The following is a 24,322-nucleotide window of genomic DNA, read 5'->3' on the forward strand; positions in this document are numbered from 1 at the left end:
TTATTTTTTTGGTTCTGGGAAAGGGCAATTATCGATGGTGTAGTTGAACACCTGTGATCCGCAGTGCTTTCGGAATTTTCGGAGGCACTTTCGAGGCGGTGTAGAAAATGTATCTTTTGTCACCATCAGGTTACAGACTGTAAAAAATCAGAAAAAAAGGAGGCTTAATATTTGTGAACGATCTTTTTGCGCTTTTTTTTTGTCTTATTAGTATTCTGGGTAAAACAAAACATCAAACTGGCTTTCCCCGCCAACACTCAGGTTTTAAGAGCACAAAAAATAACAGCAAAACACTGGTGTATTTATGAAAACCCTATTACCCAAACGCCAAAGCTTGAGGGATATCTTGCGGGGCGGGGGGGGGGGGGGGGTATTCTGCCCCTCCCCCATGATATCCTAAGTACTTGCATAACAAAACGCCAATATTGCTCCAGAGCCCTTATTTATTATTTATTTATTTTCTGTTAGCTCGTGCCTGAAGTACTTGCATTTTTTGCTGGTTTATAAACCTTTAGTTGCGCTTTCCCCCTTTGGTGCTTATTTTTCACTCCGCCTTTTGTGGTTAGATCTGTTTTCGTCATGTGTAGTACAGATTTGGTTGAATCAATATAGGTTGATAATATTTTGATTAATAAAGATATATTATTGTTTTAAGAAAGAAACTGTTTACATGACAGTTTTTAAACGACAGACCCATCGCTTCTTTGCCGACAAAGTTTTCAGCATGCATCTGAGCAAGACGACTAACATTTTGCACGTGGGACTTTATAACAAAAAGTCATGTTGTGTTATACGTGGGGAATTATCCGTCTTATAAAGTATTCATGTACAGTGGTCTACAAGATTATCCGGAATGCGAAAACGCTTTCTTCTTCTTCGAAGGGCTATTTTAACTGTTAAACAATTTCTCCGCGACTTAGTGCTCATGGAACAGCCCGAGCAGCGGATGCCGCACGCTGGACCGTGGACACGATACCAATTTTGCCCGCCAATGTATCTATGCTTATCGCCATCGTTTCGCACAAAGGTTTATAGGTGATCGTTAAAACAGAAACTGGATATATGATTTTATCAGAACATTTCACGTTTCTACTGAACGAGAATGAATGCGTTGATCAACCGACAGGCAGACTTGCTCCGTTGTCTCCGGTCTAGGGGTGATGTCGGCCTTGAGCGAGGTGCCTCTCGTGTAGCAAAATTATTAGTTTGCCTAGTTGGTTAAACATTACGAAAATAAAAAAAAAACGTGATAGACCCGGACAAGAGGGAGACTACACAGGACAATCGCTTACATGTAACTGACGTTTTAATGCGGAAGATGAGGAAGACGAAGATATTAAAGACCCTAACGTTAAAAGTTACAAATATTTACGAGGAAGGAGCGAAAGGATCTGGAAAGACTCAAAATTAAAGAAGGGAAAAAAAGAAAATTATTCGAAACAAAAGGAATTGGTGGGCATGATTAAAGTAACAGTGAAAGAAGTATAGCAAAAAAAAAACAAAAACGATGGACCACTGCTGCAGGCGTCTCCTTTGGTCGCAGGGGCTTCAGCGTCAAAAATCTCGTCAGTTCACTTATTACGACACCTCCTCAGAATCCTTGTGCTGGGCAGTAGCACGGCGCATCCAGAGTCCCTTACATGTTGAGCGAGATGCCTCAATGGAGAGGATTTTACAGATTGTGCATGTTCTCTGAGCCTTACGTTGATGCATCTTCCCGACTGTCCTATATAAATTTTTCCACAGGTGAGCTGGATGACATACACGGCTTCGCTATAACCGTGGACGTATTTGTTGATGTGCCTAACACCACATTTATCAAGCTTTGTGCGCGGGCTGTTGACTTTGGGGCACAGCTTTTATAGCTTGTCTTGGACTGAAAACACAGCCGGCACATCGTATTTAGTGCAATTTTCTTGTCGCTATGAGAGATGCCATAGGTATAAGGGACGACCGCCGGTCGACTTTTTTTTTCCCTACTTCTCTTGGCTGTTCTGTTTGGTTTTATCATACATTCAACAACGTCAGACAGGATGGAGGTCGGGTAACCTGACGCCCTGAGCCTTGATACTGGCGCGTCAAAGCTCTACGTTGCTGAATAAATACGAGACTTTTTCAGGGCAGCGCTCAAGCAACTACACGCAATGCTTCTTTTGACTAGTTTTGAGTGTGCAGATTCACATTAGAGTATTCGTTTCTTATATCTAGGTGAATACATCCAACAGACGTTGTCATTTTGAAAGGTGAGTCGCGTATCAAGAAAGTCGAGGTAGTTAGGCGGAGCTTCGTGGGTGAAATTCAATTCTTGGGACCGACCTAGGAATACTCTTTTCATCATGTTGATGTCGTTTGCGCTTGGTATTTTTGTTGTGAGCACAAGATAGTCATCAACAAATCGAAATGTGTGTGCGACTGGATAGGAGGTCAAACCGTGGAATATGCCCCTGTAACACTTTGAAAGAAAAATGTCACGCAAATTAGGAGCTACACAGGACCCAATGCAGGTTCTTTTTTTCTGCATAAAAGCAACTCCTGAAAACTTGGCAAACGTCGAACACAAGAAATCCTGTTGCCGGCAACCCTGTCACATCGCGGAAACAACGACAGTCAGGCAACATGTTGCTGCCACCTTGCAACCGTGGTGTCCGATTTGTTGCCCAACAACCCTCTTAAACCGCGTTGACGGCGGGGACAACACGGGTAACGTTCCGCCATCGTAATTGTTTACCTTCGTTTGTGTGCGGCGCGGTGTCGCTGGAAATGTGACTCTGCAATGCTAGTGCGTTCGAAGGGTGGGAATTTACGACGAGATGGCATCAACCAGTGACTGTGATTAGAGAAGTTGACACGGAGAGTATTTTTTACCTTTTAATTTTTCAAAAAGTTCTCCATTCGCTGACAAAGCAGATAGCCATAACCAAAAAAAGGTAGATTCCTGATATATGGTCAGGATTTACTTTTCTGTCCGGTGCTTTGTTTTATACAATTCAAATTTTTTACTGTAAAAATGATTAAGCACCAGCGGTACCCCAAAGTGTCTTTTGTAGAGTGGTAGTGAGCTGAACTAACAGCATTTCAATACTGCGACACCGACACAATCGGCCTTCATAACAATCGCTGGAATAAAACTTCATCGCCTTTACCTACCACCTGTTATGTGATCGCTTCATTCCCCAAAACGTCCTGGGTAATTTTGAAACACATCGGGTGTCTGGTAGCGGTTGTTTCCAAGTTTCAAGCATCAACTATCATGATCATAGTGGTCATTTAATGCGTCATTTTTAACCTTTGCTGTCCTGGAATATTTTAATTATACTTTATCAGCGGGTGCGTAGGCATGTCATTTTATTTCACTAGCAGCAATCTGAGCTGGTCTCTTGAAGATACTATTTTCAACACCAGTCTAAACGTTCACGACCCTAGCTATGACCATTTCGACAATCGCTTTCCAAGATTACACAGCAAAAGCATTCATAAAAATATTTTAGATGCATGAAAGCCTTAATTATTACTAACTAACGTTTTCCAAGCCTTTATTTGTGTAAGGCGTTATTGATAGTGAACTACATCTGCCATCGAAGCAATCTGTTTTGTCGTGTTGCCGACCCGAATTTTACTCAGCCAGTGATCAGGGCTTTACACGTTGTCCAACACAATTTGCTGCTTTTTTTTTGTTTGCCGAAAGCTGTCATACCGAGGCAACATTTTAGTAGTTCATGTTGTGCTGTTGTTGCAGCGATGTGACAGGTTTGTCGGATAACACGGGGAGTGAGCAACAAGTTGCCCGACTGTTCAACAACGTGTTATTTTGCTGTACCTTCATGTTGCCTCAATGTGACAGGGCCCCTACTGAGGCGAACTTGTGCTCCCCTACCGCCCCCCCTCCTAAAAAAAAGAAACAGAAGATTAGAGCGTCGCGGGCGTCGAAGTCGGTGTAACAGCAGGATCGAACGCTGGGGCGAGACTAACTTTAGATCGCCACCCGGAGCCCCTTTTGCACAGGCGTTGGCTTCTGGAGCAGTCGAACCAGAATGTCCGGTGACTAGAACATTCGTACCTCAAACAAGCAACAGATTTCCCGAATGTACCAGAACATTAAACTGAAAGAATAAATATGACGCGGCGCTCCCGGGAATCGAATCCCGGCTTCACACGAGGCAGGCAAGCACTATAACCGTTAGGCCAAGGTCGCGCTGTCTGCTTGGCCAGCTGAGCACGTGGCATTACTCCCGCCTTTAAAAACTGCATCGTCCCGATGCAACACAAAACAAAACAAAGCAAATAAAATAACGGCAAACTAAGAAGTCATTTGGCACACATAAGGCCCACAGTCCTATAGAACAAATTTGGCTTCCTTGTCTGAGACAATTCAGGAGCACCAACACAGTTTCCTGCAGAATTAATACTATAGTCGGGGAAGATCCGTGGCCGAGTGGTCTAGCGCACACCAGCTCGGAGCACGTGGAGCGAAAGCTCGCGCTGCAGTGCCCAGGGATCCTGGGTTCGAGCCCCGTCCCTGCCGGTTTTGATCTGGATGAGCATCGTACCGGCGTGCGGTCGTGTATCACTACTGCGTGGTGCACGTTAAAGACCCCAGGCTAGCGGTTGTGCCGCACTGGCTAAATTTCTTATCTACAGCTGGGAGACTCGTCGCCCCTGTGAGGCAGACCAAGTTCTAGGCTGTATAAACATACACACAACCGAATTTTTTTAATACTATAATCACAGTTACTACAGGTTTAACCTGATTAGATTATCTCCTCAGAATTATAGTGCAGTTTCATTCCAGAAACTCCTTGTTACACTCTTCCAAATGTTTTAAATCTCTTCATTAGGCGACTCCTACGAACCCCCCCTCGTTGGTTTTGAAAACTTAAACGTTTATGCAGCGGCAAGCCTGACTGATTTACGACACATAATATTCCAAATGTATGTGACACATAACACCTTCAATGCACTGAATGACAGGGTATGCGTGCCTTGTTGCACAACATTGCGGATTACCGGAGAAGACCGTCAGCCTGCTAAGACGAAAGTCAGTCTTAATAAGGCTCGAGGTACACCTAAGCATTGATGAGTTGTGAATGCGAAAGCATGCACGTCATTCCTCCGCTCCCTTATTTCGCCTGCATCGTATTTGCGTGGACGACAGGGCGCGCACTCTCCTCGCCGCTCTGACCTTGAACGTTTCGTGTTAGCGGCGCGCTGACGGACACGCAGCGCCACGGGGTGGCGGTCGCTGAAACGGACGCGCAGCGGCTAATGGGAGCCTCGTCGACGCGCGCCAGCCAATGCGACCGAAGCCGAGATCAATCAGCTTTACTCCGCTCATTTGAGATCGATGAAACTAGGTGCCGTTTGGTGATGTTTTTCGTATATCTTCATAGCTGGGAGCTGGCTTCACTTGTAGAAAGGATTTAAGGTACTGTTTGGCGCGGTTTCAAAGCTGATGATGTCGGCTCGCTTTATGAGACCCCCCCAGGCAATGCTTTCTCATTAAAATAATTCTTACATCAGGACGCGACACCAGAGCCTTCAGATGGTAAGGAATTGCATAGAAGAATGAGATACACAAAACTGTCTGCTTTTAGAGCGCAGCTCTTAGACTCCTCTTTTCTACGTTTTCCACGTCAATGGCTAAACTGACGGCGGCACCGTCGGAGTAACCGCGCGGTGCATTATAAAAATGTCCCATAATGCAACACGTCACACATGACTTCACAAGTGACGTCACGAGTGTCCCGCGACGTGCATTACAGGACATTTCCCATGATGCAATGCGAAGGGAGGAGGAGGAGGAGAAGGACGAGGGAGAGGGGAGAAGGAGGAGGGGAGGGGGAAAAGGGGGAGCGGAGGGGAAGGAGGAGGAAGGAGGCGGAGGGGAGGAGGTTGAAAGATGAGGGAAGGAGGAGGAGGCGAGGAGGAGGAGGAAGAAAAAGGAGGAGGGGAGGAGTAGCAGGGAGGATGAGGAGGTCAGGAGGAGGGAAAAGGGGTATAACCACTCCTTAACACCTTCCCTCCCCTCCTCAAGAGCTGCGCACTGATTCTGCGTTACAGGGTGCTGTAAAAGTTCTTCATTTTTTGACACCTCGATCTATAAGCTAAATAAAAGATTCGTTCCAACGAACAAAAGAAGTTCAGAGCATTAAACTGAACCAAGTAACCAAGAAAACTAAGAATGATTGTGTATCTTAATAGACTGACGCCTTTCTCTGGTGATCTGGAAGGCCGTGCAAAAAAGCACAGTGATCCGCCACGATGTCACATAATGAACGGTGTTCAGTATGTGACATCCTTTTGGCACGCGGCTTACCCCAGATTGGGCAGTCCGGCAGCGGCTGGAACGGTAGAACTGCAGAACATAAGCGGGTGGTTTTATCGAAGTCGCCTAATTCGGAGATCGTTAAGTATTTAGCGGAGTGCAATAACTGGTTTTCCGAATATAACTGCACGATGATTATAAACGGAGTATCAGATCCGTTGGAGCATGTAGCAAAAGGATTGATTAGTATCATGTCTGCAAAACCTGTGTTAGCATATACTCCGTTCTCTAAAACGAACAACTCAGGAGTTTTTGAGGTATAAAATGTATTTATTATGTCTGTATTTATGCTGTGTTGTGACGACAAAGATTGGGAGGGGGGGGGGGGGGGGGGGGGGGAGGAGAGGTTTGTGTACTATTAAGGGGACTTGTTGGGTTTCGTGAATTTACCTCGTGTTTGTTTCGGGGGGAGAGGGATTTTACTGTATATCATTAAGAGTGTTGCAAAGATGACCTTGTAAAGAATTTGCCGTTGACGACTCAGGTGCTCTTTTCCTAAACGAAATTAGACTTCAATAAAGTCTTATCTGTGGTTGAGCACTTTGTGCGTTGTCCGTTGCGTGTAAGTGCATTTCTTTTTTCTTCCCTGAGGTTATGTTGTCAACAGAAAATCACATTTTTTGTTAATTTACATGATTTCGCACGCATAACAAATGTCTGGATTTCGTCCTGTTTGCGTGGTTTATTCGAGATGCTTGTGTTTTTGGCTGCGTAGGTGGAGGCAATCTTAGAAAAAAAACTATTTTATTTTTCGCACTGACTTTAGTGCTAATTGGTAGCAGTAAAATGGGATTCGTCGTTTTTAAGTATTTAAAAAGTTGCACGCAGATCATAGTTTTCGTGCGAACTAATCGCTTGCATAAAGCAATGCAGAGTAAACAAAAAAGTTTAGTTGGCGCAAAGCTTTTCAGCAGCCAACCTACGCCAGTTGTGCTCAAGTTAGTTCTTGGCACTCACCTTTACCATTTTTGGGGTTCTTTATTACCATACATGACTCCATGTCAGAAAATAATATATCACGTCTAGCCGTTGCTGGCAATGATGGTTCTGTTCAAAAGTGGACGAAACATGATGAGACCCATATACTCATCCAAGTATAGTAGAAAAACCAAAAAATTGTGCACAACCTGAGTAGCGAGCAACGTGTGATTTTTTATTTTTTTTTTGTTTTAGTGATTGATTACTGCGGAATTTTAAGCATTTCACTTAATTGTACCCGGAGGCGACGGACAATAAGAAAAAAAATCACCTACGTCTCAAACGCAGCGTCTCCGGTTAATATCATACCTAATCTTAACCAGCTCAACTGTTCATTATACTTGTCTTTTATTGAAACCGTGCCCGCAGTCTGTTAATTTGTATATTGAAGCGCACCTATGCTTTCGAAGTTAGGTTAAAACCTTAGACTGCATGGTAGATTATAATTTTATTGATGGCACATATAATATTTAACCTATCCTGGGAACATGAAAGCCGCGACATCGAATTCTCGCCTATATTCACAGAACATACATGGTATTACTAGAACCCACTCCTTTAAAAAAAAAAACACAAAACATTAGTCCTATGTAAAAACCCAGAAACAAGTACCAGTGCTCTGACAAGTAGAACTACAGGAGGAGCAACCACCACCAAAGGAGATTAAATAACGATTAAATTCCAAATTGAATGATCGCTCCTAAATATCAACGATTTACCCTAATTCGGTTTCGACATAGCTATAAAAACTACGCAATTGCCTAAAAACTCAGTGAATAAGTAAAACGAAGTGAAGTCATAACTAAATATGCATCTTGCTAAAAAATACAACGGACGTTATTTGTTATGTGACTGTTGACAAGATTTAAAACAATGAAGTTTTATAGGAAATACTTGAGCTTACTTCGATGGGTGCCCAAATAAATTTTGTAGTCAGTCACATTTTTCACATAGTACTTTTGATGAAAGCTGCAAATTAAACACGTTAATACTCCAATTTGTTTGTGACATACGAATGACACAGTTGTTTTTATTTCATGAATGCATTTAGTACTCACGTACGACCGTCCATGTACCAAAGAAAAAAATCATACATTTTGAAAGTTTTTTTCCCTTTTGTCGAATCGTAGAAAACTTGATAACCACAAATTAAATTAGTAAAATCTCCAAGTGACTGAAGCATGTACGTTTGAGGTAGTTTGTCCATAACCTGCAAACGCATTTAAATATTTTGTAGAAAATGTAAAATCACGTCCATTTAAGCACCTGAAGAATCTGAAAGATAAAATAACTCCTTTTACTATTAACTTGAGATCGAACCGTGTAGCCATCATGCGGCTCAAATTGGAAGCAGGTGAAAGTGGGGATTCCGCCGTTCGTCGTCTGCTACGGGTGCGCTTTCAGAAGCACGGATCTCGACGACGCAAGCCCGTTTCCGCCTGAGCTGAGCCCTCCTTCTTAAACGCTTCTTATTTCTATTGCCGTTTCTTTCTACTGAAGCTTGTGTTGTATCGTTTCACATGCGTGAAAGTTGAGCAAAGCGAAAAAATTAAATCGGAAGCTTTCCTAATCGTTGTGTTGTGGATTGTCTACAACTGCTGGTCCCACATTTATTTGTTATCTCGTACAAACCACAGCTTTCATAAAGCATTCAATGTTGATTAAAACATAAAACACTCAATGTGGTGTGACTAAAAAGTTAACCCGTCTGATCGCTACCCTTTAATAGACTAATCAATTCATAAATCTTTTAGTTAATTTGTGACTTGCTATATTGCATAAAAGACGTTAAAAATATTCTTTTTTACTATTTTTACTATGCCGTAAATGACATATTGCATTCCCATTTTAAACTTCATTTTGGAACGCCTGCAGGAACATCAACAAGGAAAGCCCTTTAAAGAGAAGTCATTTTTAAGTTATTATTTATAGAGTATAATCACTCCCGATGACAATCACAAGCATGCTGTAGTGGTTTACATCCGTCCCAAAAGAAATAAACACGTCAGAAGTATTCAAGCAAGCATTTTTTACTGACGAAAAAAACATCGAAATTAAAGCATCACTTGAATAATTGAAATTGAATTAATGAACTGCCCACTCCCGATATGCGTCAGCTGAGGGCGGAGTGAGATCGGAAAGTATCGCGAGAGTCGCTAGCCCTCATTAGTAAGAGAGTGTCGCTGCGGCAGATGCTGTGTCGTGGTGCGGCTCGTTTGTTGAAGTTGCACACTCTAATGTGTTTGAGTAGAAGATAATTTAGCCAGATATATATATAATATTAGCCTCTTGGCATCTGCGGCCTTTACCGAGTAAATTGAAGCGTGTGAACTCCCATTGACGGGAAAAGCATCTAATGACATGCATGCCACTGCGTTGCTCGGTTACACCCGCTTGTTCCACTCGCGGCAGATATATCAGAAGGGTTTGTCTCACTTGTTTGAGTTTTCCTGCCAACGAACCTTTTCCAGATTGTAACTAGTGGAGGCACACTGTCCTCATCGCAACGTAATTGATTTTTTCTGACCCCCAAAAAATTACCACAGCGTGGCAAATTAAAAAGAAAGCTTGGATGCCGCTGGACTCTATAGCACGGTAATTTCTAATGCAGCCATAGCATTTCTTCATGCTAAATATTTATATAACTGTAAAAGGTAAAATAAAAATAATAAAAAATATATAGACTGCAATATCATAGCCCACAGTACGCGTATTATATTATCCGGGTTAGAATTCATTGTTTTGTTAAATTCCTACGATCATGAAAAGATGCATCTCTTTTAAAAGAGGCAAATATTTAATATAAATATTGCAGTTCAGCCGGAGACAAGCATTCGTCGTGGTGATCCATGCTTCCTAACGCCGGCCTAGAGTTGATGACGCATCCACACGAGTGATTACTTAAATCCAGGCCATACGCTGACAACACGATTCGATCTTCACTGAAGCACCGAACAGTACCGCACCATTTTCCGTTAAAATTGCCTTCCCACCGATATTAGCCGAAAAAATAAACGCAAGAATCTACACCGTCTCGCGGCCGAACGTGGAGAGCCTATGGGGCGGCCATGCGTCTATACCCGCTTTGATAATGATGATAGCGCGACAATAGCGTCACTTTTAGGCCGATTTGAAGGTTAATAAAATCAGTAGAAAAAAGAAACCTAAAAAAAAGACCTACTCCAGCATTTCTTTTTTTAAAGCGAAAGCATTAAGGAGCTCATGTCGCAGAAAAACCGACATGTGCGTCGGTGTCGGTGGGACGGGAAGATCCTTGATAATGAAGTTAAATAAAAAGGTGCAAACGAGCTGAACAAGAATGACAAAAATAATCCCTAGAGAAGAGGAACAAAAAGGACAAAGGACAAACGCAAATATCCAAACATAGCTGGGTGACTTGTGCGCGACCGAAAATATCCGCCTTGTAGTGGTATCGAACCTTGGCATTTAATTGTCATATCAATCATAACCTTAAAAATGCCATCCGTTCACCCTTGTTGATGTTAGACTGGTGGCAGCTGATAAAACCCGTTTGCTCCACTCACGTCTAACTTCTGGTTAGCTGAGTTGGTAGAGCCCTCCACTGAAAATGAAGAGGTCCCTTTTTCGGTTCCAGGACCAGGCGCATTGTTTTTTAGGACACGCACCAGTCACCCAGCTGTTTTTTTGAGATTTGTGTTTGTCCTTTATTCCCTTTGCTCCCTTTCTCTCCGGATATCCGAATGGTCTCTTAAACAGCGTGTGTGAATACATCTACACAAAACTAAAGTGCAAAGCATCGGGCACAGGTGGAACGCAGAAAACAAAAGCTAAACAAAAGATCGCTATAGTACCTACATCCATGCAGTAACACTCAAATTAAAAAAGCTAGCTGCGCCACAGGACATCAAGGTTCTGTACTTTGCACCAAACAAAGCATATTCAATCTTGCGTAAGGTAAATCAAGACAAGAATTACGTAAAACCTGCAACATCTCTCACAGGAGACGATATGGCCAATGTGCGAAGGGGATTGTATATTATATTTTCCTATCGTGTGGAAAGTGTTGCATTGGCCAAACTGGCTGATGTATTAATGACAGGACAAGAGAACCCGCAGCATCTCTAAAAGGTCATCTACCAACCCATTGCCGCTACTGTGAATGCAGTGCAGAGTCCATCAGCGTCACCATCATCGCACAACACAAATACCAGTATGCACGATATATGCTCGAGACCATGGCCATAGAAGAAAACGAGGCAGCGGGCGTCAGCGAGCCTTCAATCAAGCTCAATACAAATATATATATATATATATAAAGAAAATATAGCGTAGGATGCCGAAGACTATAAAGTTATAAAGTCGCACTTCGAAACGTTGTTGGAGTTTTAAAGCATTTAGTGAGTCGACGTTTCGGCCTGAGACAGGCCTTCTTCAAGACTGGTTGCCAGAGTCGGTTGCAGGGATGTTTTCGGTTTCCCCACCCGGGCCACGTCACCTGTCAGATCACGTGTAAAAATGCCCAAGTAAAAGAGCCCAAGTGAAAAAACGCTGCTGTACTCCCCCCACTCCACGCACGACCGCAGCAGACGCCGCCAGCCATCAGAGCAAACCAAGGGCCACGTCAGACTTCGTGACCCCAGGAACGTCACGTGCGGAAGGCGCAGTAACGTTCACATAGTTGGATCGGCCCAGATGGCCAGCAACGCACGCCGCGGAAAGACGCAAAATCAACCAAAGCAAAAAAAAAAAAAGGGGGGGGGGGGAGGAATGTAATAAGCGCACACAGTAAATAACGCCAAACGCATAGAAAAAACCCCTACATAGAGAAAGAAAAGGTGAAATAAGCACACAGAGTAAATCAATGCCAACGCGCATAGACAAAACCCCTGCAAAAAAAAAAAAAGAAAATAAAAAAGCGTACGCATTAAATTAGGCAAACGCTCGGCCGAAGAGCATAAACAAATCTACTGCAAAAAAAAAGCGTAAATATAACAGTGTTAACCACAGTCCCAGAACATTCAACAAGGAGCAACAGGTGGAAGATGCCTGTTGAAGGTCATGACCCGTTGACTCATCGACAGGTTATACAGAAAGGTACACGGAAAAATTAAAGGGTTGAACGAATGGGATTGAATTAGCTACAGTCACTCCGCTACAGAGGGATCAAGGTAGATTGCATGCATAGATGACATTATACCTGGATCTTCATTAATACCGGCCCGGATTGAATTAAATTTGTAAATAAGATACGATTCTCTCTGCTCGCGATCACGGTTGCTTTTGAAATTGGATTGTAAAAATGTAACGTCCAGTTTGTCAAACGTGTGTTTGGGTAAAGCCATATGTTTTGAAAGGGGGAGTTTGGGAAATGAATTTACATGCGCCCTGTGGTTGTTAAACCTCAATCGGAAAGGTGTGCTGGTTTGGCCCACGTACTGCTTTCCGCAGGTGCCACATGTGAGGAGGTATATTACATTACTTGTGCTGCAGTTTAAGTTTCCGTGGATTATGTAGGTGAAATTGGAATTCGTACTCTCTACCGTGGTTTTAGGTGTCACGTGTTGACAGACGTCGCAATTTGCTCTTCCACAAGGGCGACTGCCAGTGCTTTCAGTGTAGGTTGTCTTAGACCTAACATTGGCGTCCCTAAGATTGCGTGAGCGTCTGTAGATCACTTGGGGAACGGAGGGGATAATCCTTGCGAGGCGTTCACTTTGTTGTAAAATGTTAAAATGTTTTCTTAATATGGGTGCGACATTCGGAGTCTTATTGTTGAAAGTGAGTACGAGGTTCGCCCGACGCTCCTCAGTCTGAGGGCTCCGCTCACTCAACAAGAGGCCACGATCAAGGACCTGTGCCTTATTGATCGCATCGTCTATGATTTTTTCCGGGTACTTCTGTTCTTTCAGGACTTGGCGTAATTGATCGGTGCTTGTTTTAAAATCGTCGTTGTTTGAACATATACGTTTAAACCTATGAGCCTGACTATAAGGTATGCTATTTTTGCAGTGCCGTGGGTGGCAGCTGTCGTAGTGCAAGTATTTCTGACGATCCGTAGGTTTTCGGTACAGTTGAGTGGCCAATTTAGAGTCATTAATTAGCACTCTTGTGTCTAGAAAGGTAATTTCAGATTTTGAGTAACTATGTGTAAAAGAAATGGAGGGGTGCGCATAATTAAAAGCTCTAATGAACTCGAGAAGCTCTTCTTCCGAATGCGACCAGATAAGAAATATATCGTCAATGTATCTTTTATAGAAAAGTGGTTTAAGTGAACGCGATGCCAAAAAGTTGGATTCTAAATTTCCCATAAATATATTAGCGTAGTTAGGTGCCATCTTCGTTCCCATTGCAGTGCCGCTGGTTTGAAGGAAGAAACTTCCATTGAATTCAAAGCTATTTAACTCAAGCACCAGTTTCGAGAGAGTAGCCACGGCATGCTTATCTGGTTAATCGTCACTCCTGTGAGTGTCGTACGCATTCACAAGGGCCTCTATGCCATCCAAGACCAAGACGACACGTCCATCGTAACAAGAAAAGCATCTCTAGGGATATTAATTTTAGAAATTTCTCTAAGGAAGTGGTTCGTGTCCTGAATGTAAGATGGGAAGCTGGGTGGGATGTTCCTAATCAAGCTATCAATATAGCTAGATATTGGTTCGGTGAGGGTTCCTGATCCAGATATAATGGGGCGGCCTGGGTTCCCTTCTTTATGAATTTTTGGTAGCATGTAAAATCTACCTGGCACGGCGTTTTTAGCAGTTAATGCCTTTGCCGTATTTTCGGTAATTTCCCCCTGTTCTACTAGCTGGCCCAGCTGCTCCCGTATGATGTCGGCATGTTGCCTGGTCGGATCGTTTCTGAGATGACAATAGAATTTTGCATCGTTAAGTTGTCTATTGCCTTCCTGTAAGTAATCGCTGGTGTTAAGAATGACTATGGCGCCCCCCTTGTCGGCAGGTTTTATCACGATGTCGTCTGTCTCGCTAAGGGACCTGAGTGCCCTCCGCTCTGGAGCGGAAAGGTTGTAGTGGTTAGGCTGCTGTTTTCTAAATGCCGCTACGATGTCTTTCTGAACAGCATTAATAAAAATGTCTAAATGCTTGTCTCTGCCAGTTTTGGGAGTCCAACCAGTCGATGTGGATGGAAGAGCAGACGCGCCTTCGCGGGGCCTGTCGAAAAAGAACTCCTGAAGTCGAAGGTTGCGAGCAAAATTGTCTAGGTCTTGAAGCAAAGAAAATTCATCATATCGGCCTGTTGTGGGGCAGAAGTTGTGACCCCGCGAGAGGAGCGACGACTCGTGGGTGGACAGTTTTATGTTTGATAAGTTAACTATGTTAGTGGATTCGGGAATACAATTCTGCGTTTCTCGTTCGCACACTCTCCTCGGTGGATCCCGAGTGAGTAGTTCTACGTCTGATGAGCTAACTGCGTTATGGGATTCGGCCCTGCAGCTCTGCACGTTGCGTTGAAACACACCTGCCGGAAGAGGTCCAACATTGTCCCTAGTCAACTTGTTTTCCTTTACCTCACTGAGCATCCCCCGTTTTCTCTCTTCAAACACTTTTAAAGCCACGGTTTCATGCTGTGCTAAATCACGATCGCGGAGTAAATTACGTTCGGCTTGTTTAACCGCGGTTGAAGCTGTTTCGCAATATTCAATAGTTATCCTCACCAACTCGAGAGACGCGTTAGTCAGAACCATATTGCCGCGCGCAGGGTCACGAACTTGTAGAAGATTCTTGTTTATTCTTGCTGCGGACATACCTTCCATCGTTTATCCCTGATTCTGTTGTTCTAGAAAGTGCGCGTTCATTCTCGCCCCGAGCGCGCTACGCTCGAACCTTCTCCGCGGAATCTTCGAGATAGTGACTCACCCTAGATAAGAGGCCACCCGCAACCTTGTCGAGTCAGTTTTTCGCCCCAGCGTTCGACTCTGCTCTTTCGCCGACTTCGACGCCCGCGACGCTCTACTGTTATCTTTTGTTTCCTTCTTTATTTTGGGCACAAGTTCGCCCGATTAAACGTTTAGTTTACTCAGTTATTTGACGCCTCATCACTTGTCATTCGTGACAATATTCCATCTCTCCAGTTCACTCTGAGACAGCGCTGTCATGTTAGGCTTCAAGGTAATTTGTAAGCCTTTAGGGGCGATGCGCGCGTCAAGGTAATATTTAAGGTATGCGGCATGCAAATCGTGGCGTACTCTTTTGTCAGCTAATTTTCGAAGTTGTAAAAAAGTCCGAGATAGCAAGTTGTCGCGGTCTGCGTGGGTCTCACTCAGTACAGGGGGAGCTCGTGATGTGTCCCGCGGTGGTCGTCAATCCCGCTGGGGACGGACAACGTCGCCGAACATCCTCCGCAGGTTGTATCTGGGTGGAAGGGTGGGCCTAGGGATGCGATTCACGCGCCCCGCAGGGCGGGTCGCCAGGGCGGTACGCTTGGGGTTGTCCTCCGACGGCGGAGGGGTGGCGTTTGCCGACGAGCCGCAGGCGAGTATATGGTCCGACTGGGCGAAGCACTCGGGGACGACCGCCGAGGACGGGAGCGGCGGGAACTCTGCGAGACCGCCGCCGCCGAATCCCGGGTCCGGCAAGTCCGCCGGGACCGGGCACCGAAGGTGCAACGATGTATGGGCACAGTCGTCCGAAGGAGCGGCATCCCGCAGGGGGCCCGCCGCCACGCTCAAGTCGGGGTCGTTGGTGGTCTCTAGAGAGGTGGCGTGGTCCCGCCACATGTGAGCTCCCCGGCGGTGACATCGCTGGAGTAGTCGGTGCACGTTCCACGCCAGGTAGGATACGCCGGCGAAACTCGCGTGTACGCCATCCGCCGCCATGACAAGGCGTATAGGAAGATGGTCGAGACAGTGATCCAGGAAGAACGTGTTAAGTGTCTGGTGGCACAGGTGGCGGAGGCCACCGTTGAAGCACCGCGCCTTCGAATTGAATCGTGCCACGTAACTCCAGTTCGAAGAGCCTCGGCACCGGTTAGGAGCACGAGGCAAAACCAAGGTTACGTACACGTTTACGATGTCCGGACGTTGCTCGCGAACCAGTTTTAACAGGTTACGGTACCTGGTTAGTGCCAAAGAGACGCCGACGGTGGCGAGGTCATTCGTCCCCAGGTGCAGGATGAGGCGGTTGACACCTCGGGGCACGAAGTCCAACAGATGCCTGGCCTCCATGATGCACGCTCCTCGCTGGGAAATGAAGGCGGGCGATTCCTCGTTGCACGGGTCGAAGTAGTGGTGTAAATATTTAACTTAAGAGTCCCCGATAATAGCGGTTGTTGGAGCATGAGTTGGAAACTTCCAACCAATCAGCTTCGAAGTGGCGCGGTCGGCGTCCATCGTAAAAATAGATAAAGAAAATATAGCGTAGGATGCCGAAGACTATAAAGTAATAAAGTCGCACTTCGAAACGTTGTTGGAGTTTTAAAGCATTTAGTGAGTCGACGTTTCGGCCTGAGACAGGCCTTCTTCAAGACTGGTTGCCAGAGTCGGTTACAGGGTTGTTTTCGGTTTCCCCACCCGGGCCACGTCATCTGTCAGATCACGTGTAAAAATGCCCAAGTAAAAGAGCCCAAGTGAAAAAACGCTGCTGTACTCCCCCCACTCCACGCACGGCCGCAGCAGACGCCGCCAGCCATCGGAGCAAACCAAGGGCCACGTCAGACTTCGTGACCCCAGGAACGTCACGTGCGGAAGGCGCAGTAACGCTCACGTGGAGTGGGGGGAGTACAGCAGCGTTTTTTCCCTTGGGCTCTTTTACTTGGGCATTTTTACACGTGATCTGACAGGTGACGTGGCCCGGGTGGGGAAACCGAAAACAACCCTGTAAACGACTCTGGCAACCAGTCTTGAAGAAGGCCTGTCTCAGGCCGAAACGTCGACTAACTAAATGCTTTAAAACTCCAACATTACTTTATATATATATATATTTTTTTTTTCGGTGTTTTATGTTTCGGCGAAGATCGGGTGATTCAAATTTCAGTTAAGTATGGTTTTACAATATGTTGTGTGTTTTTACGTGGCTTTTAACAACAAAAACAAACGAAAAAAAAAGCACTAGCTGAAGGTTCAAAAAGAGGAAGACGTGTAAAACCACGTTGCTAGTCCAGTGGCCTCTCTGTCCCTTTTTCCCTGTATATGCTTTTCGCCTAAGTTCAGCTGGCCATATAATAGCTATTATAGAGCAAAGGCCGTCGCCAGCGCCGGATATTTCCTCTTCGGTACGAGCGTAAACTAAAAGAGCGAAGCAGCATTGGGCAGTCGGCAGACCTCGACGTCATTATATTCGGGACGAAGGGGATCGGTAGCCGAGTGGGATTGTGCACACCAGCTCGGAGCACGTGGTGCGAAAGCTCCTGCTGCACAACCCAGGTTCCTGGGTTCAATCCCCACCCCTGCCCGTTTCGATCTGGATGAGCATCGTACCGGCGTGCGGTCGTGTATCACTACTGCGTGGTGCACGTTAAAGACCCCAGGCTAGCAGTTGTAGTGCACTGGCTACATTTCTCATCTACAGCTGGGAGACTCCTCGCCATTTGAGGCAGACCTAGTTCTAAGCTGTATGAACATACACACAACCCAATTGTATTATTGAAAAGGGCTTTTCAAGTGTAAAATAGAAGCGGTAAATTTCGCGGGAGCAATGATCGCAACTACGCAATTTGCTCTGGTTTGAAACGCGCGTTCGTTTATTCTACCGTTGCATATGGACGTGACGAAAAGCTCAAACACGCCAAGTTTTCAGTTACCAAGAGCTACACCTTTCTACTTTAGTGACGCTAAAACGACTTTAATTAGTGGAGTCGCATTTTTAAAGCTCACAACTACTGCTAGGGGGTGTTTCGCGGCCTGTGGTTGGCCACGAGATGCTAGCCTATTCAATACCATCACTGGTCAAACTCTCCCAATATACGACTCTGGCACCAAAGAGCTCAACTAAAGCCCGTTTCTTTCTAATTGTTACGCAACGATTTAACGAATCGGGCACAGTTTGTAGTAATTAATAACACAGACTTTGACACTGAATATATAATATATCGTGTTCCACAAGGATTCACATTGGGACCCGTGTTGTTTCTTTTCTGTATTACAAGTATTGTATCCATTCCTCAAACGTCAGTTGTTGTTCTCTACGCGGATGACTTGAATTTGTTTCGCTTCATTTAAAAATTGAGAGCCATTCCTCCCCGCGAACAGGAAAGTCGAGTGAAGCTGGCGCTTTGGTGGGACTTGCTATGTCGGGCTGGGAGCGGCGTCAACGGAGGTTTCACGTTGGCGACGTGCTCATTCTCGCTCCCGGGCGCGCCGACGCTCCTCGTACTCCCGCTGCTCCTCTTCGGATCATACAACACGTGTGCCAGCTAAGTGAAGTCTGAAGTTCAACTGATAAGTACAGTGGTGCGATCTTCGGCAGGTGGCTGTCAAAGAGTGAGCAGCATTGCGCAATGTCAGGGGGGAGAGACGCCGAGCGTGGGAAAGTCGCGAGCGTGTGGCGCTGATGTCTGCAGCGTTAACTGTGCAACATTTTTGGGCTACGCTCGGCCTGACCCTGGAGACGATCTGCCAGAACCTTGCCATAGACAGCTTCGTTGTAAATGCTTGTGGGTGTCCACCTTAGCCATCGTCCGATGCCCCGCCTCAACCGCCCCGAAGGAGGTCACACAACGCAAGGTGCGGAAGAAATACTGCGTCACAGTTGGATGACCCGGAGGCAGCGCCTTGTCCTTTACCGTTCCGTCGCCGACCATACGCAAGCTCGCTGACCGAGCTCTGCTTCGAGCCGTCCTCTTCTTCTCACTGGGGCCCCGCAGGCCCATTTCCGGTCCCCTCGTGGCCACGATCCCCACAATATTATATCTGGTTTTTGTCATAAATGTATTAAAAAAAATCTTTCGAAATGGCTTGACGCCAATCAGCGTCTTGTAAATTTTATTTTTATATCTTTATTTAGGTCCTGAATGTTTATCCTCACGTATTTGATATATTGGAACTTACATCCTTTTGCAGTCCTTCAGGAAACAATCGAAAATGTATTTATTAAATCATGTTAATTAGCTTTTAATGGGGTTTATTGGCTTCAATGGCTTTTACTTTAAAGCTTTATTATTGCGTTGCATATTTTGTATATACTAGTGTATTTGCACCTTTCATGTTGCATTTGTGTTGCTGTCACCGTGAATGAAAAGAGCTCATACGGTAACCTTGCAATCTTCAAAGATTACTACGAAAAGATTATCACACAGTACTAAAAATAGAGAATCATAAACTGCTTTTATTCTGCTTTCAAAGACAATGGCGGCTTATTTACAGCATTTCCATGTTTGGTAATTGTGATTGATCCCTTCAACAGGCGACTGTCGTCACAAATTTTTTTGTTAATAATGTGGTCGTTGAGTTCCATAACGGTACGCCATTATTACACGCCTGAAGGTTCTCAGAAACGCCCGAGTACGAGTTTTTGTTTTTCACACATCCGGGGGGGGGGGGGGGGGGGGGGGGTGTTATGTTTGCCCAGCTTATCATAAATGCAGCTTTTTGTTTGACCTATGTAGCATAACCCACAATCAAACGGGAGTTTGTAGTCTACACCGGAAACAGAGGTGACATACTTGTCCCTGTGCTTCTTCATGTAACCTCTTTTAGCTGAAGCGAATGAAGTCATATGTTCGAAGTTAATATTTATGCTAAACGCCATGCGTAAACCAAACTTACCGCCCATCGATTTTAAGTTCTGGGATGCTTAAAGGCGCCCTGCAATCATATTTAAGCGTCTACCTTTTTTGCTGTTTCCACGACTCTTGGGGTTCGGGCAAGCCATCAAGCATGGAGAGAGTCACTAAATAGCAGTGCGTCATATATTAACCTGACGACACGGAAACCTCCTCCACCTACGGGGGCGCCTTGCGGTGTCGAAAGCGCGCGAAAAGTGACGTCTTTGCTTCTTTTTAGTCGAAATACAAAATATAAGTGTTTCGAGCCGTTTCAATTGTTTATAAAAGTAGATTTTGCTCAGTATTTTATTTCAGAAACCAAACAAATGCAGTTTATAGTTTTTTCGGAAACAAGAAATGACCCGGTGGCATACCTGCCACCAAGCGGTAAAAAAGGCGGTGCGTACTAGAAATGTCTAGTGGGATCAGACACCGACGAGCGGCGAGCGTAGTAAGGTCCCGGATGTACGTGGCAGCGCTGCAGTCGAGGATCCGGTATCCGACCGGTTTCGAGCGTTCCGAAGGCCTTCGGCGAGCAGCTTCGGCTTCCGGTTTGGCCCTTTGGCGTATGCCAGCGCGAAGTGGCTCCCATTCTGAACTTATCCTTACCCCATGTTTGCTGTCGTTTGTGGCCAATGAAGTGTCATACCGAATAAGTGTTTAATCGAGCTACAAATGCAATGGGAGCCGCCCTGGCTGCCCGTCTCATACAGCCTATCCAGAACATGCTTTAGTGTCCTGGATAGGCTGCCCTCTCGAGCCGTCGACACGGAGTGCGGAAGCCGTGAGCGCTCGCTGAGCCCACTACCCCTCCTCTAGTTCACGCAATCAACCAGGGACGGTCATGTAGGAGGTCATTTTTTTGCTTGCTTTTGTCATTCTAATTCGCCTATAACTTTTAAAGTAAAGCGAAATTCGAGAAAAGAAAAGTTTCATTGAGTTACGAAGTTCAGTGCGCTCAGTTTCGCTGCAAATTAAAAACCAGTTAAAAAGAAAAAAACAATGGCATGAATACAAACTTTTCTGTTCGGATTTTTTTTTTTTTTTTTTACATTTTGCCCAATGAAACAATGCAAAAGCTGTTTGGGCAGGAAATCTCAATGGTATCTTGCAGCCTCAATCTGGAAAACATAACCTGAATAATTGTGAAAATCGTGCGGCAATAAGACTTTTGCAGCGCGTTACCTATTATTATTAAACTAAACCTTCGTTTATGTGCTTTGATCGGCAACTATCAAAATAAAGTATTTCTATTGCCTTTGTCTTTCTACACCTCCAACGAAACCCCGGGAATATTTTGAGCTGCAGGTCGAAATACGTTGAAATACGTACGTTGTTTTCAGGCCTGTCGACACAGAACCTTAACTCGGGAGCCTCGTTGTAGACGGTATTCTCGATGTAAGCAGCCAAGGATGAGTCAAGAGCACGAGCCCAAATGTTCCCACATATACTTTGATAAAAACTGAACGATGTGTACAATCTTCACCAACTCATGCAATTTTAGACATAAGCTTCGGATATTGCTTTCTGGAAGGGAAGGAGCTACCGCCAGACATATACATGCGCCTTGACCTTGAATGAATCTTGGCCATTATGATTTATGTCTGTAGATCTGAAATATAGCTCAGAAATCCTTAAAAAAATAGATATCTCCAACCAGACTGAGACTGGAATCGAAATAAATTATCCTCCAAAAAAAGACCGGGACCTAGAATGCTAAAACACTGACGGCTCATAATACATAAGTAATTAATGTTCAAACAAAAAAGTAGCGCAAGCCTTCCCATCAAACGGCTGAAAATATTATACGTCACTGCAAGACCTAAGTGCTCAAGGGCGTCTGAAATCTAGAGAAGACAGACCATTTTTAATTGTTGATTCGATTTGCCGTGTAATCATTAACTTTTATTTTACTGTACTATTTAGACAAACAGGTATGCGCTATAAGCGGGTTGCTATGTTATTAAATGGCGTTGAGAAGAAATACTCACTCATTTTTTTAAGTATTTGTTCCCAAAAACGATTCATTTTAAACTAATTGATCCAAGTCTTTAGTTGTGACAATCACTACCAGAGGTGTGTCACGTGAAGATATCGCGTCCCTGGTTGACTTCTGCTGCTTCAAACGTCTCTGAGTTGTCCAAGTTTTCGTTCCTCTTGAGCCGAACCCGATCCCAGCGATTGGTGTTGCAGCGCGAGGATCTATAAAGAGCTAGGAAACAACTCGCCAGCAACACAGAAATCGCTGGGAAAGTCGCCCCGTCTAAAGTAGGCCTAAGTGACTTATTGTGACACCTAGCCAGGTAAAGTACGTCTATCTGGCCGTATTATTCACCTCAAGTGAGTTTCACGGCAACAGTCAGTGTGGATTCTATTTTATATTTTTTATTAATGTGTTAAGCCTCGAACGAAAACCTGTCCAACTGCACCTCGTGTTAACTTCTAAGTAACTACAGAGCTACCCAAGTTACCTGTGTATCGTTTAGTATTCCCGGCGTAATGGCAGTCGCGGATTTTTTTTTTAATTTTAGAACTATTTGGAGCACGTCGGAGGAGCGAAAATGATTGCAAGGGCTGCTGCGCTTAATTTCTGTTTGACTTCTCGGCAACATTCATTGAAGCTGAAAAGGATGCAGCCACTTTCTTCCGTAGTGGCCGCCATGCTGGTACTTCTGTACGCCCTCTCGGCATACCAGAACAATCCAGTTATTCCTCGTGTGAGCACTTAATTGGATTCAACATGGTCTATATGGAGATCTTGATGCGCCTTGAAAACATCAAACCATCCCCTTCTACGAGATGGTGCTAGATTCGATTCAATACGCTTAGATTGTGAATCGAGGCATTTCGAAGGGTTGATTCGACGGTCTAATTAATTTAATGAGGCATTATTGCATCTGGGTTTACATGGGTGCGGTCGTAGCACATAGAATCGATCAGGGACGAAGCGGTCCAGCAAGGTGCGTGTGGCAGATTATAACGCCAACTCATCGCTTTTTTTAGAGCCCTGGATGAAATCTGCATCAGCGCTAAAGAAGGTGAACCGACCCAAGATTGCCGGCAATCATAGCGTATGCGTGTTAGTCTGCAGAAGGAAAATGCGTTCCAAAGGACGCAAAGGTAAATATATCCCAGTGATGAAGTTTGATAAACTCCTGTTTAATGACTGACCCAAGTGGCTGTATTCGCGGTCGTGTTCACTCAAAGCTGTTTGCATGTATGCGTGTGGCGGCTGGCGGAAAGGCGCAGTCCAGCGGGTCGCTTGTGGCAAACCATAACGCCAAATCGTCTCTCTTTTCTGGGTGAGGAACGGCCTGCGTTCCTGTTTGTTTGTTTTCCGCCTCGCTGCACTGCTGCATTCCGAGATGCGTCCTCTTGAAAGCATGGTCCAGAGTTCAATTCCCACTGAGCCGCTTCGTATATGTCGTTTGTTGCTATACTTTTGCCTAATCGTGAGTTCCAAGGATTTATCGCGACTAAGAATGCCTTCTTTTTGTATTGTTACGGATGGCCAACTACGGGTGGTGTGTCCTTTTTGTTGCCTCGGTCTGAATGTAACGATTGTGTGTCACACTGGGGCGTCACACTTTTCGCATAAAATCCCGCCCAAAAACATAGTATGTGTTTACACATACGTTCGCGGTGATGAGGCTGCGGTGAATTTAGCGGCAACCTGCGACGCGAGACTTCCTATTCAAAGTGAGTCTACGAACGGCATACATGTGCACATATGAACCTTCATGTACTGCGGTGCAAGTTACTACAAAAACTCTGTGCTCATCACGTCGCTATAAACGGGTTACAGTCATGTCCCGTTAATATGAACCCCGTTAATGTTGATAGCCCACTATATGTATAAAATTTTCGGGGACAAACTGGGAAAATGCATGCGTAATTGTCCCGTTATTATGGACAACTCACACTATGGACGATTTTTTGGGGGAACGGAGGTGTCCACAATAACAATACCTCACCAAAGATGAATGGTATTTTCTTGCCTCGTTGGCGTCAGGATAATCTCCTCTCGTCTTTTCAGGCAAAATACCATTGCTGTGGGATAGGAACAGTATTCCCAAGAAGAACAGGACAATCATAATCTCTTCAGGTTTAAACATACGAATACGTTCCGGCACGGTATATATCTGGGTGTAGTGCTCGGTGTTTGTAACAATACAGTCCCTAAGGCTAGATCTTCTGTTCTTTTTTAGTGAACCTGTCAACCAGCTGCTAGAGCACAATAGCTATTGTCCTCGTAATAAAAAAAAATATTATTGTCACACACGTGTCTTGCGTGCAAAAACCCTTTCTGTTTGAAGGGCGAAT

The 24,322-nt window shown here is 44.9% G+C and overlaps 1 protein-coding gene across 1 annotated transcript; it reads right to left on the reverse strand.

Annotated features, from left to right (window-relative positions):
• On the reverse strand, positions 1-24,114 carry LOC120844811. Its single transcript, XM_040216763.1, has 5 exons — positions 23,998-24,114; positions 8,359-8,510; positions 8,205-8,269; positions 7,280-7,369; positions 1-137 (listed from the first exon to the last, which is right to left on the reverse strand). The coding sequence occupies exons 1-5, from the start codon at positions 24,112-24,114 to the stop codon at positions 1-3; spliced, it is 561 nt and encodes a 186-aa protein (XP_040072697.1).
• Between the last annotated feature and the right edge of the window lie 208 nt (positions 24,115-24,322).

The sequence above is a fragment of the Ixodes scapularis genome, unplaced genomic scaffold (assembly GCF_016920785.2).
Source record: "Ixodes scapularis isolate PalLabHiFi unplaced genomic scaffold, ASM1692078v2 ptg001200l_1__unscaffolded, whole genome shotgun sequence".
In the NCBI taxonomy this organism is placed as follows: domain Eukaryota; kingdom Metazoa; phylum Arthropoda; class Arachnida; order Ixodida; family Ixodidae; genus Ixodes; species Ixodes scapularis.